This window comes from Cololabis saira, chromosome 5 (assembly GCF_033807715.1).
Source record: "Cololabis saira isolate AMF1-May2022 chromosome 5, fColSai1.1, whole genome shotgun sequence".
In the NCBI taxonomy this organism is placed as follows: domain Eukaryota; kingdom Metazoa; phylum Chordata; class Actinopteri; order Beloniformes; family Belonidae; genus Cololabis; species Cololabis saira.
The window spans coordinates 13,460,621-13,473,830 of record NC_084591.1 but is presented as its reverse complement, the minus strand read 5'-3'; the positions used below and the strand labels follow the sequence as shown (position 1 = coordinate 13,473,830).

The 13,210-nt window shown below is 39.0% G+C and overlaps 4 protein-coding genes across 5 annotated transcripts in view; 3 read left to right on the top strand and 1 right to left on the bottom strand.

The window, feature by feature from the left end:
- The first annotated feature begins 443 nt into the window (after positions 1–443).
- Positions 444–2,466, top strand: LOC133444607 (small integral membrane protein 29-like). Of its 2 annotated transcripts, XM_061722465.1 has the most exons (5): positions 444–502; positions 674–855; positions 933–958; positions 1,067–1,172; positions 1,656–2,466. In XM_061722465.1, exons 2-5 carry the CDS (start codon positions 730–732, stop codon positions 1,728–1,730), a joined length of 333 nt encoding a protein of 110 aa, XP_061578449.1. In that variant the 5' UTR covers positions 444–502; positions 674–729; the 3' UTR covers positions 1,731–2,466. The 2 variants fall into 2 exon arrangements, with proteins under 2 accessions (XP_061578449.1, XP_061578448.1); XM_061722464.1 differs by having other exon boundaries at positions 455–855.
- On the top strand, positions 2,383–4,179 carry LOC133444842 (sperm acrosome membrane-associated protein 4-like). Its single transcript, XM_061722743.1, has 2 exons — positions 2,383–2,401; positions 3,484–4,179. The coding sequence occupies exons 1-2, from the start codon at positions 2,383–2,385 to the stop codon at positions 4,008–4,010; spliced, it is 546 nt and encodes a 181-aa protein (XP_061578727.1). The 3' UTR covers positions 4,011–4,179.
- A 263-nt stretch (positions 4,180–4,442) lies between these two features.
- Positions 4,443–6,417, top strand: LOC133444841 (protein Bouncer-like). Its single transcript, XM_061722741.1, has 2 exons — positions 4,443–4,450; positions 6,036–6,417. Exons 1-2 carry the CDS (start codon positions 4,443–4,445, stop codon positions 6,415–6,417), a joined length of 390 nt encoding a protein of 129 aa, XP_061578725.1.
- Positions 6,418–9,916: 3,499 nt separating this feature from the next.
- The window catches only part of reln (reelin), a 123,450-nt gene continuing 120,156 nt past the window's right edge, over positions 9,917–13,210 (bottom strand). Inside the window, exon 64 of the mRNA XM_061720959.1 lies at positions 9,917–11,373. Coding sequence (XP_061576943.1) covers positions 11,277–11,373 — 97 coding nt within the window. The 3' untranslated portion in view covers positions 9,917–11,276. The remainder of the gene's footprint in view (positions 11,374–13,210) is intronic.

The following is a 13,210-nucleotide window of genomic DNA, read 5'->3' as shown; positions in this document are numbered from 1 at the left end:
TTAAATTAAAATTTAATTAATAATTGTCATTACAATCCTTTATTTATTTTTTGTAATTGCCTATCTCTGTCCTAGTTTTATTTTTTATTTTTTTATTTATCTATCTAATTATTTTTATTGTGGTTGTTTTCTAGTTTTATATAAATTGTTCGGGTATGCTGCAATACTTAAGTGACCACTGTCTTTTTCTGTTGTTTTTCGTAAAAAGAAAAATGTATGCTTAACTCTTTGTAAATGTTTTAATTCAATTGTATACATCTACAAAAAGTTGGAAAAAAAAAGAATCCTCTCTTCATAATTTCAACCTGTACAGGTTTTGGTCTAAAGAGCCGCCCTGTTCACCCAACACACTTTATTCATCGCAGTCATCACTCAGGAATGTCATAGAGCAGGTTGAGGTATGACAGCCCTGCTTTTCTGGAAGCGTATCTTGTGTTGTGTTGTGTGATGAAAGAGCAGGAAGGAATCACGTTTCCATGCTCTATGCACTACAACAACAGAGGTAAGCTTGAATTGATTTTTTTAGCAGAGGATTTATCCTCTGAACAGATTCCTGGATTATGCATCTCATAGTAGACGGAGTTCTGTTTCGACAGAACAAGGGTTAATAAAGTTCTTGACAACCTTTCGGTGGAAATGACAGTGACGGCACTCCACTGAATCTGGCACACAGGCGTCAGCTGACGTGTGAAGACCAGCGGCCTCCAATGAAAGTTGGGACCGAGCAGAATGGACACTTATCTGAACCAAACAACACCGCATGTATCACCCACGAGCAACAAACCTGGATTTCCTGCTTTGTATATTCTCATCCTGGTTGTTCTTCTAACACTGATTGGATGTATCGTGGCAGTGGTAAGGATCTTAATCTCATTATCATGCAATGATAACAATTTTAGCCTACTTATCTAAGGATCTACAACTTTCTTTAGGTGTTATACATCCGGAGGAAATCAAGGTAAGATGGTTTATCTCATTTCCTGGTAGAAGCAGCATCTTAAGAGCAGTGTGCTGTCTTTTGTGTTTCATTTTATTTAAGTTTCTTTGACTTTCTCTTCCCGTTCAGATTAGATGAGCTACGCCACCGGCTGATTCCTCTGTACAACTACGACGCTGCAGAAGATGAGAAAGAGTGGGGTGACACTGACATGGACGAGGAAGCAGAGCTGACTGTAAGTCAGATGATAGAGTTGGTGGAGGGCACAGTCTAGTCTACAGGACTGTCTCAGAAAATTAGAATATTGTAATAAAGTTCTTTATTTTCTGTAATGCAATTAAAAAAAACAAAAATGTCATGCATTCTGGATTCATTACAAATCAACTGAAATATTGCAAGCCTTTTCTTATTTTAATATTGCTGATCATGGCTTACAGCTTAGAAAAACTCAAATATCCTATCTCAAAAAATTTGAATATTCTGGGAATCTTAATCTTAAACTGTAAACCATAATCAGCGATATTAAAATAATAAAAGGCTTGCAATATTTCAGTTGATTTGTAATGAATCCAGAATGCATGACATTTTTTTTTTTTTTTTTTTTAAATTGCATTACAGAAAATAAAGAACTTTATTACAATATTCTAATTTTCTGAGACAGTCCTGTAAGTGCAGTCCTGAAAAACACTTCCATCAAAACTGTCTCTCTCTCTCACAGGAACCTTTATACAAGGCAGCACGGCTCTCGTTCACCTCTGGCTACAGAAATTCAACAGGAAATCAAGAAGGATGAGTCCAGTTGGCAAATTAAATGATGCACATTGACAGACTCCTAGCCTGTTTCCACTTAGCAGTAAAGTAGCATTTGATACAGTCCAGTACACAATGATTAGTTTTCATCATGTGTACTGTAGCTCCCTGTTCGTTGCATCGTTTTATTAGGGGACAGAAACCAGTGGTAAAGTACTCTCAAGGTGGAGCTAGAAACACAGAAGTCATTTGAGTGTTCTGTGTAACATGGTGACATGCACACAATGCACCATTTTAAAGTCTTTTTTGCAAACAAAGCTCAGTTTTTTCTTGCCAAGAATGACAACAATGTTCTGGATAACCTCCTGTTGGCCTTTCTTAAATGACTTGCACTCACCTTCCTTGATTTTATTGCCTGGATCTGCTGTGTCACACAGGTACGCAGTACTCGAGTTGTAAAAAAAAAAATCAGGGGGGATGGTGGATTTTATCATATGGGGACAGATAATTTGTGCTGATTACAAATAATATAATATATTACAAATAATAGCACTGACCAAAACACCTGCAGAAATACTGCAGGAATGACATAGCAGCAGTTAAATGCAGCCTTCTGTAAGCTTTAAATATCCACTGGGCTTACATCAAATACATCAAAACACAACAATAAAAAACACTTTTCTGAACTTATCAATATGATTAGTAAAGTAAGTAGTAAGTAAAATGGATCACTGCAAAAACTCAAAATCTTAAAAAGAATATTTGTCTTATTTCTAGTTAAAATGTCTCATTTTAGTAAAAAAAAAAACTCATTACACTTAAAACAAGACTCATCACTGGAAAAAAACAACTATTTTCACCTGTTTCAACTAGATTTTCACTTAAAATTAGCAGACAAATCTGCCAGTGGAACAAGATTTTTTGCTTGGAATAAGAAGATAAATCTTGTTCCACTGGCATATTTTTCTACTTATTTCAAGTGAAAATTTACTTGAAACAGGTGAAAATTGTCAAATAAGTTATTTTTCTGCTGTTATTTTTCTGGTGATGACTCTAAATGTTGAAATAGCAGTAAAACCACATTCATTGATGAAATGACATAAGGGATGGAAAGGCAGGATGGCAGTTTTACAGGGGGAATGATTTTGACCGTTTTTATTTCAGGGGGGGATGCCATCCCCCCTCATCCCCCCTCAACTCCAGTACTGCTGGTACGACATTGTGACGTTACATAGCAGAGTTACCTAACAGCCATCCAACCAACACACCCGGCAACGGAAATGCAAGCTAGATCAGGGATCACTGTTGCAAATACTGATGTTTATGTACTGCTGGGAATGTGGGTTTACACGGCTTCCAACGAAGCAAACAATTTGTTTTACAAAACCAAACCTGGTTGAGGGGATCTATTCTTGATGGCATATACAATGTGCTGCAACGGACACCAGATGTCACTGTAGTCCTGTCTTTTACCTCAGCTAAATTGTGCTTTTTTTTTTTCCTTTCTTTAAATCATATGATTTTAGATCAACAATGTTTTGAAGAAGCAGCAAGGCAGGATGTAACTTTTGAGCAATAAACTTAAAGTTAAGATCCACCTTGAAAGCTGTTTGTTTTGTGTGTTAGCATCTCCAACTGTGTGTAAAGCTGTAAAGACACACCTGTTTCTGATTGGTAATCAGAAACAGGTACTTGGTAATCTGAGGCATCATTGTGTGTGTAGTGAGTTTCCACGTACAGAAAGATGGGATCCCTAAAGAGCAGGTGAAAGACACAACTACACAACGTCCTCACAGATGGGTTGTTTTTGATCTGCAGCAGTCTGATTATTCTCTGTGAATGGGTTTCCAGTAGTGTGGACCGAGCCCAGCTCCTCCTGACCTGCGTACTGCTGGTCTCGGCTCTGGTCCTCCCTGCTCTCCAGCTGGACAGCCTGGTGTGTTACTTCTGTCCCATGCAGGAAAAAAGCCAGGCCTGCACAAACGTCACCAGCCACTGTCTGCCCGACCAGCGTTGCTCCACCTCCAAAGGTCACTACGGCGCCGTCCACGTCCTCTCTGCTCAGGGCTGCGTGGATGCCGAGCTCTGCGGCTCTCACGAAGTTGTCTCTTATCGGGGAGTTGAATACAATGTCAGCCACACCTGCTGCTGCAGAGACAAGTGTAACAGCAGACCAAAACTATCTAATTTGAAGAAGCTGATGCAGATGATCAAAGCCAAAATGGACAAAGCCACCAGTGACGTTCTTGTGGAAGAGCCTTGGGATTCATGTGAAAACTATACATTATCGAGGACAACCGCATTCCCTGCCATTAAATCATAGATGTAGTTGTAGTTTATGAGACTTGGGGAGGCCTGTCATCCAAAGGGATTTACTCAAGTCTCCCAAAGTTTAACAATTATTTTAGAATAATTGTTAAACTGGCAAGTGAGGAAAATATGTCTTAGAAAAGAAAAGAAAACCTCTTTTAGTTCAGATTCATGGTCCAGAGAGAAGAGTGTGGTCCTGTCAACCATCCTCCTGGCATATTGAAGTAAATGCTGGCATTATTTCTGTAACCACTGATAAATGTCACACAATAAAAGCACCATGATTAAGCTCCACCTTGGTGTCGTTGCTCAGTGTGGACTTCGGGAACAGGTGTGCTGAAAGGTGGGGCCTCCTTTTTAAGAAAAGCTGTGTGAGGAAAGACATTTGAATTCATCAGGAGAAGCTCTGAGAGGTTTTAACTGACTGGATTTTAAACTATCTAAAATGGCCTGGTGAGTTTTCCCTGAAGGGACACACTGAAACTGTTTTCACTTTCTAACTTGTCAGTTTGGAATATGTTGACGGGGACAATTAGCAAACAAAAATCATGAACACCTGTGCAGCATTTATCAAAACTTAAGGCTTCTGGAGTTATGGGTTTTAAAGGTGAAGAGCATTAAACCATTTAAAAAAAGATTACTCATGCAGTTTGGGTGTCATGAGGACATGTTTGTCTTAGAGAGAGCTGTGGAGGCAGTGAAGAAAAAAACTGTTTACGAGGAAGAGGAGGATGCCTCTAATGCGTGAAGTAATCTTGCATGCAAACCGTAAATCTGGAACCAAGTCTGACGCAATATAGACAAGTGAGCAGACGCCATCAAGTTTCAGTCTGTGAAATGTAGGATTTATGGGCATGCAGTCAAAAAGGTTCCTCCCAAGTTTCCTAAGCAGCCTCACGGGCAAACTTGAAGATTAAGAAAGTATGGCAAGAGAGACTGGAAAGGAAAGCCTTGCTGCAAAGAGAATCAACCCTACTGGCATTTAAAATGTGCTGTGAGTTTGCACTACTGGAGCAACAGGTGTTTTTTTGTTTTTTTATAAATTTACAATAAAAACAATGTATATTTTGCCTACTTCTGGCAAGTTTTTCACTGAGGATGTATATCTCATACAAATCCTAGCTTAATTATTTAAATTTTCCTTCAACTTTATTGTCAAGGCACTTCACACTGAGAGGGATTTACATCCAATTCATTGCAAATGACTCTGAATTTGTATAATGCAAATTCATGAAAACAAACTGGTTGAGGAACCCAAGCCAAGATGTGAATGAAATGTATTAAGATAATTTTAACGCTCCTTTACATTCAAATAGAGCTTTTCATGACTGTCATTTCACTCACAAAACCACCGGGAGCAAAAAACATTTTACCAAACCTTTTCATTTGCACTTGTTGAAGCTTGACCCATGACCTTAAAAACTGGCTTCTCAATTCTTATTCACGAGTTCTACATCCATATATACTCTGATGAATATATCATACCTATTTATATATTATATTTATTGTAAAAGTTGCAACATTTCGCTCCAACTTTGTTTATGAATCTTCTTTCCTCTCAACCTGTCGGGTTGGGCGCCTTCCTCGCTGGTTCTGCCAGAGGATTCTCCCTGTTAAACAGGAGTTTTCCCGTCCAGTAACCTGGCGCTTCCTCAGGATTTGGGATTGTGTCAAAGGAAAGCTTATATGCAATCTATTTATTTAGTAATTTTTATTGGATTTATGTTAATTGGACTAATTTGGAATTTAATTCTATTTTTTTGGGGGGCCTCTAAATCGGAATTGAATCTAAATATAGGCCATGTTAAGCACTTTGTAACATGATGATTGAATAAAAATGCCTCACTCTGTGACTGATGAAGGCAGAAGTAACCGGCGAAACATGTCGGGTATTTAAAAACCTAAATATTCTTGTCCGACGAAAAGAATCAGCAAGTTAAACTTTAACATTGCTTAGAAAAGAGGCTATAAAATGTAACTTATGATTTACATATGAATGTAAATCTGTGTGTAACAAATGCCTCCCTTCCTCTTGCAGGCAGAACGCGCTGCAGTTCCTGCCTGTCTTGCTCTGCTTTTACTTTCTTCTCCCTTCGCTGCTCTGTGACAACTTGCTTTGCTACTACAGCCCCCTCCTGGAGAAGGAAAAGAAGTTTGACCTCATCGTGACCGAGTGCCCTCCAAACGAGCGGTGCTTCAAGGCCGTGGGTCGCTACGGTAACTACACAGTGCTGACATTCAGGGGCTGCTTAGTGGAAGGGGACTGCGGTAAGCTGAACAACATCCGCTTCAAAGGGATGCTGCTCAATGTGAGCTACAGCTGCTGTGACTGGCTGTACTGTAACTCGTGCCTGACGGTTGAACCCCCGTACGTCACGGCGATGCTCGTGGCCGTGGCAGTGATGGTCTGGAACTTATAACTAAAAGATCAGCGCTCGGAGGCATCACTGCAGCCTCAACATGAAGAAAAGCTCAGAGCCTGCAGAAATATGTGGTGAATACCAAGTTTGAAGACACTCAGGTGTGCACCAAAGTTATAGCAGACATTGTTATATTTTTTAACTTCGTACCACACTTGTCTGAATGGACTATTATTTATTTGATTTTATTCTCCTAAATAAATGTTTTTATGACAAGTCTTGTTTCTGAATGTTTGTACTTGCACTCATAAATAGGGTCGCCACCTTTCAGAAATAGAAATAAGGGACGCCCTGATTTCAGCAGCGCAGGAGCCAAAAAAAAAGCCCTAAAACTTCTAAACTGAATAGAAATGTGTTTATTTTATATGAAAAACAAAATGCTTTGATTTAAAGTTTAAAATGCTTTAATAGCATTGAACTTTCGTGACTGTAGAGACAAACAACCATATAGCAACTGAGATAGCCTCCTATGCTACGTATGTCCACATCAGCCCAGATGTATAATATACATACAGGTGAAGAATATGGTGTAAAAGTTAATTTATTTCAATAATTCAACTAGAATATGGTGTAAAAGTTAATTTATTTCAATAATTCAACTAGAATATGGTGTAAAAGTTAATTTATTTCAATAATCCAACTAGAATATGGTGTAAAAGTTAATTATTTCAATAATTCAACTAGAATATGGTGTAAAAGTTAATTTATTTCAATAATCCAACTAGAATATGGTGTAAAAGTTAATTTATTTCAATAATTCAACTAGATTATGGTGTAAAGGTTCATTTATTTCAATAATTCAACTAGATTATGGTGTAAAGGTTCATTTATTTCAATAATTCAACTAGATTATGGTGTAAAAGTTAATGAAAATACGGTACAAATCGCGTCCCGTATTAGTTCAATACGGGACGCAACATTTTTTTCTCAAATAAAGGACAATTCCGTATTTTACGGGACGGGTGGCAACCCTACTCATAAACCAGACAGGCCGAGCCATGCTTTCTGACTATCAGCTTATATTTGGAAAATAAAAACCTTTCAAGCTTAACTAGCCAAACCAATGTTAGTCAAAGTTACTTATGAGTCAGTTCTAATGTCAAAATGTGCTAATTTCTTTCTAAATCTTTTTTCTTCACCTGACATGGTTAAAAATCCCAAGCAATCCACTTTACAGGAAACCCCTGGAGAACTGCAATGTACTCTGCAATTTCAATTCCTATTATAATCTATCCCTACATGTCATTGGATGTCCGATATTCTCCAATAGTTATTGATTGCATATAACCTGGCTTACATGCTTCCTCAACACGGTGACAGCCACTCATAAGATGTCCCATTACCCTTGAAATGGAACAAATGGGGATTGTCAACAGAAAATAGGTGAAATGTAGCAATAACTGGAAGGAATCCCAGACAGCAGACACATTTGTGCCGACTTTAATCTGGGAAACTTCTGCCACTTATGGTTCGGTTAAAACTGTTAAATAATATGCGGGTCAGTTGTGTCCCAAAGGTTATGAGCCTGGCCAGATGGGGATTTTTGGTGTGTCGAGCCAGATCTCATAAGATAGTGTTACATGTGATTGGGTAAGCATTGCTAGGGCCCGACGTGGTGGGCGACGTCTCAAGAATATGTGGCCAAGTTTACACAGCACTGCAAAAACTCAAAATCTTAACAAGAATATTTGTCTTATTTCTAATTAAAATGTCTAATTTTTAGTTCAAAAATTCTCATTACATTTAAAACAAGACTCATCACTGGAAAAAACAATTTTTACCTGTTTCAAGTAGATTTTCACTTAAAATAAGAAGAAAAATCTGCCAGTGGAACAAGATTTTTTTTTTGCTTGTAATGAGAAGATAAATCTTGTCCCACTGGCAGATTTTTCTACTTATTTCAAGTGAAAATTTACTTGAAACAGGTGGAAATGATCAAATAAGTTATTTTTCTGGTAATGGCTCTTGTTTTAAGTGTAAAGAGATTTTTTGACTAAAAATTTGACATTTTAACTAGAAATAAGACAAATATTCCTGGTAAGATTTTGAGTTTTTGCAGTGAGCTGAAATCGTCTGGAGTCAACGCTGTAAGTCTAAGCTAAATGTGAGTCATGGACAACTTTGGAAAATTTTGATCAAATGTGCAAACTCAACTGGAATGAGCTTATTGCAAAACTGCAGTGGACATGCTTTGATCTACATGAAAACTTAATCTTATGATGTACCAAAACAAAAATCACATGCTCTGCTCTGCAGGAGCCTGCTCTGTCGTGTGTGGTGCAGCAACTGCCACAGGATGAGGTGTTGGCTCACATGTCATCAAAAGTTGAGAGTCATCCTTAAGCTTTGCCTAACTGCTCCCTTTGTGATGTTGTGGACAATGGCCTCCCAGAAATCCCTCAGATGAAGCCCCCCCTTCCCCCCAGTTAAAGTTTACGGAGCTACAGACCTGTTTGCTTTTTTATAAAACTGACTGCAGTGGTGGCAGACAAAAAAACCTAGCGCTTAGTCACATCTATCATCATTGTTATTGAAGTGACCAGAGGTGTCAAGTAACAAAGTACAAATACTTCGTTACCTTACTTAAGTAGAAATTTTGGTTATCTATACTTCACTGGAGTAATTATTTTTCAGACGACTTTTTACTTTTACTCCTTACATTTTCACGCAATTATCTGTACTTTTTACTCCTTACATTTAAAAACAGCCTCGTTACTCTATTTCATTTCGGCCTTTAAAAAAAAACTATCCAGTTAAATTGCTCCATCCGGATTGAGTGAATTTGGTTGTGGTTGTTTCAGATGTTCTTGTCCAGTTTTGTTCTTACATCCGTTCCCTCAGATTCCTGCAACTAAACTTAGATGTACATTCCAATAAAGGTTAGGATAAATGATAACATGCCTCTGAAGTTTGACTTTTTGCACCATTACAATACTTATAGGCAACTAGTCATCATATCTCCTGCTCTCTGAAACACATGTTAATGCTCCATAGTACACATATATGGTTCTTTAATATATTTGCATTATACTAAGATGCATTCATTTTCAATGGCTTTTGTCCTTAATGGCTTTTTCCCCCTTACATTACTTTTACTTTTATACTTTAAGTAGTTTTGAAACCAGTACTTTTATACTCTTACTTGAGTAAAAAACTTGAGTTGATACTTCAACTTCTACGGGAGTATTTTTAAACTCTAGTATCTATACTTCTACCTGAGTAATGAATGTGAATACTTTTGACACCTCTGGAAATGACTTACTGTGAGAGGAGAAAACGTGGTTTCATTGCAGAACATAAACTGTAATGGAAATGTGATTGTTCATGTCTTTGAGGGCAGAATTTAAGCATGATTGCTATAAGGATCTGAAGTGCTCGGGACTGACGGCCACCACGAGGAGAAAAAAAAACTGACTAATTCAATGTAGTTTATAGTAGGCAAATGGCAGTGTTGCCTTTCAAAAAGGGAAAGAGCAGGTGACGCAGTGTTTACAGCATGAGGTTTGGACAGTTCTTTATTTCCCTTGTATAAGGCTGCTGGGTCTCCCCATAGTGGATATACGTATATATATACAGGAGATTGCTATACTGGAGTTACACCAAGGGCAGAGGGTCCATATTACACAGACTTCAAAAACAACACTAATAGAACCTCACCTCCAGGTATCAGAAATCAGCAGAAAGAGAGATAAAGAGAGAGAGAGAGAGAGCCGAAGGAAAGGGTGGAAACAGCACAGGAGAAGAGGAAAGTGAAGAAAGAGGGGAGATGATGCAGTCTGAGAGCCTGACTCAACTGTCTAATAACTTAACACTAGAAAAGAACATACAGATTTCACGCACAGTGCATCTTAAATAGGTTACGTGAAGAACCATTTACCATAAATATCTGTACTTTCAGGAACCAACATATATATAAAAAAACTATATAAAAAAAACAAACAGACAAAAAAGAAAAATAACAGAAAAAAAAAAATCATCGATCAGTCTCTTTTTTTTTCTTCAAATTTTTCTCTTTCCTGTCGTCGTGCAAATCTCTCTTTTTGTTCTTCCTCGGTGTGCAGTCCGGCCCTTCTGCGCCCCGCCCACACCTGATCCGATAAACGAGGAAAAGGAAACAGAAACCCCACCCTTCCCTCTCCCCTTTAAAAGCATACGAATTAGTAGAAAACGAACAAACAAACAGAACAGCACAGTCAACTCAGCACAAAAAGAACCCACAGACACACAGAACACCAAGAACACAGTTCTCTTTTTTTCTTTCTTTTCTTTTTTTTTTTTTTAGTTTTAAACTTCTTCGTCTGTTATTCCTCCTAATGGTCAGTGTCATCATCGTGTGTCTTTCTGCTGGCGAACTGGTTTGGCAGCGACGGTCCTCCCCATCCTCCGGTGGCTCAGTGGAACTGGGAGGCTACTCCTCAATCAGCTGGTCAGTTTAGCAGTGATATATTATCTCTCAATTTCACAGTGTGGTAGGAAAGGAGGAAAGGAGGGGTGAGGTGGGTGGCCCGAGGGAGGAATATCGCAGGTGGGAACAGGAATCAGAGGAACAACAGCAACAATTACAAAACAACTAGAAACCCCGGCCATCTTTTTGGGACAAAAGTAAACAAAAATGGCTGCTTCAGTCCTTCTTAAATATGAGTTTCACTCCCGCCGGTCTGTCTGGTTGGGAAGGCCGTGCGACTGGATGGCCTTTTGCGCTTTGTGGCGGAAGATGTGTGCAGATGTGGTTGAGGGCAGTCTCAAGCTGATTGGAATCCAACGGTGGATGGGTCTCAGCGGGGTGATATGTCGTCTGGATAATAAAGATGTGCGAGGCAAGTCGATGTTTGATTGGCAGGTCAGAGATTACTACTCGTTCAGGCGCGCTGCTGCAGAGCCCGCCTCTTGCGGCTGTAGTAGTGACGCATGCCCGTCTGTCTGGCAAAGTTCATCATGTAGTTTTGTTTGCGCGTGCTGCAGGGATACAAGAACAGTCAAAGGGGGAGGGAGAGGGGAGGAGGGTGAGCATTAGTGACGGAGTTAAAGGGCCCAGTAAAATTCACACGCGCTCTAATCCATGCACAGAAAACACTCAGATGGTCGAATGGAGCTCCAACATTCTTTCACATCCAGGTTCATGCTGGCATTTTTCAATCAATCGTAACCTCAAACACTCAACAGCTTCATAGATCTCATGGCTCAGAGAGAAATGGTGGTACGGAAGAGTATTAGGGCCAGGCAGGAGAAAAATAGAAATAATATTTTAGAGGAGGAAGATTTCTTTTCATTATTCACTTCGAGAAAAAAGTCGAAATGTCGAGAAAAAAGTCAAAATGTCGAGATTAGTGTTGAAGTACAATTTTGAGAGAAAAAAGTCGAAATGTCGACATTAATGTTGAAATACAATTTCAAGAATAAAGTCAAAATTTCGTGAATAAAGTTGAAATGTTGAGAAAAAAGGCCAAATTTCGACTTTATTCACGAAATTTCAACTTTATTCTTGAAATTGTATTTCAACATTAATCTCGACATTTCGACTTTTTTCTCGAAATTGTATAGTATGGAGCCAAATCAGGGCCAAAAGTTTTGCTAATTTGAAAATAAAATTTGAACCTGAAAATTTTTTTTTACAGTTTCAATTTTATTTTTTTCAGTATCAGATCTTTTTTTCAGTTTCAAATCTTTTTATTTCAGTTTCAAATCTTTTTTTCAGTTTCAAATCTTTTTTTTTTCAGTTTCACGTCTTTTTTTTTCAGTTTCAAATTTTTTTTTCAGGTTCAGACTTTTGGCCCCGATCTGGCGTGGGGGGCGTGGCATCAACTGAGAGGGGCGTGGCATCATGAGTGACAGCAGAACAGAGAAGGCGGGGGACGTTCCTCAGTCATGTTGCCTTCAGGAAATGTAGGTTGCAGAAGTTATCAGTAGAAGTTTGATTCAACACTGTATATACTGTATTGCAACATTAATCTCGACATTTCGACTTCTTTCTCAAAATTGTATTTCAACATTAATCTTGACATTTCGACTTTTTTCTCGACATTTCGACTTTTTTCTCGAAGTGCACAATATAAAAAAAAATCTTCCCCTCTCAAATATTTTTTCTCCTGCATGGCCCTAATACTCTTCCGTAGGGTGGTGCTACTTCACACACTTGGATTTATTTACAGTCTGCACAAATGGAGGGCAGCTACATGGTGAACATGGTGAGCTACACGGCGATACGAGGAATTACATGGTGGTTGACCAAAAGTCACAGCACAAGACACAGGACACAGGGAGTCTACAAACACTCTATGACGAATACTCGAGCGAAGCTCTGACACTGAGTGTTTGAGATCAGAGTTAAAAAGGAGAAGAAAAGAAAAAAAAAAAAAAAAAAAAAAGCTACAAAAAGCAGGGTCCTGAGCAGGAAAGGATTTGAAAACTAAGTGACAGAGAAAAGCTGCAGAAGATCACTCTTGCTTAGCCTGTTTATTGCCTCTTCCATCCAGCAGGGCGGAGCCAGTGAGCCAGGAGAGCAGCCAGGGCAGGCAGGGGTCTCTGTGAAGCGGGTGGGTGGGCAGGAAGGGCAGGGGGAGGGAGCGGGTGGTCGCTTTTTCTGTTATGGTTGACGTGGTGATGGTGGAATTGTTAAGGTGGACTGGAAAACTGCGAGTGTTAGAGTGAAATGCGGTACGAAATGTGTTTCTGATTTTTTGGTCAGAAACTGAAGAGAGAAGAGGAAGAAGCTCCTGGCTCAGAGACATGTTGTTGTTGTTGTCCTCTGACAGACAAACAAACAGCCGTGAGTGAAAACAGGATGGAGAGTCAT

Bases quoted from the DNA above. Each gene is read 5' to 3' on its own strand.
- LOC133444607 (XM_061722465.1), top strand. From the start codon at position 730: ATGGACACTTATCTGAACCAAACAACACCGCATGTATCACCCACGAGC. The intron at 959-1,066 runs GTAAGATGGTTT...CTTCCCGTTCAG, and splicing joins TACATCCGGAGGAAATCAAG to ATTAGATGAGCTACGCCACC. The intron at 1,173-1,655 runs GTAAGTCAGATG...TCTCTCTCACAG, and splicing joins ACGAGGAAGCAGAGCTGACT to GAACCTTTATACAAGGCAGC.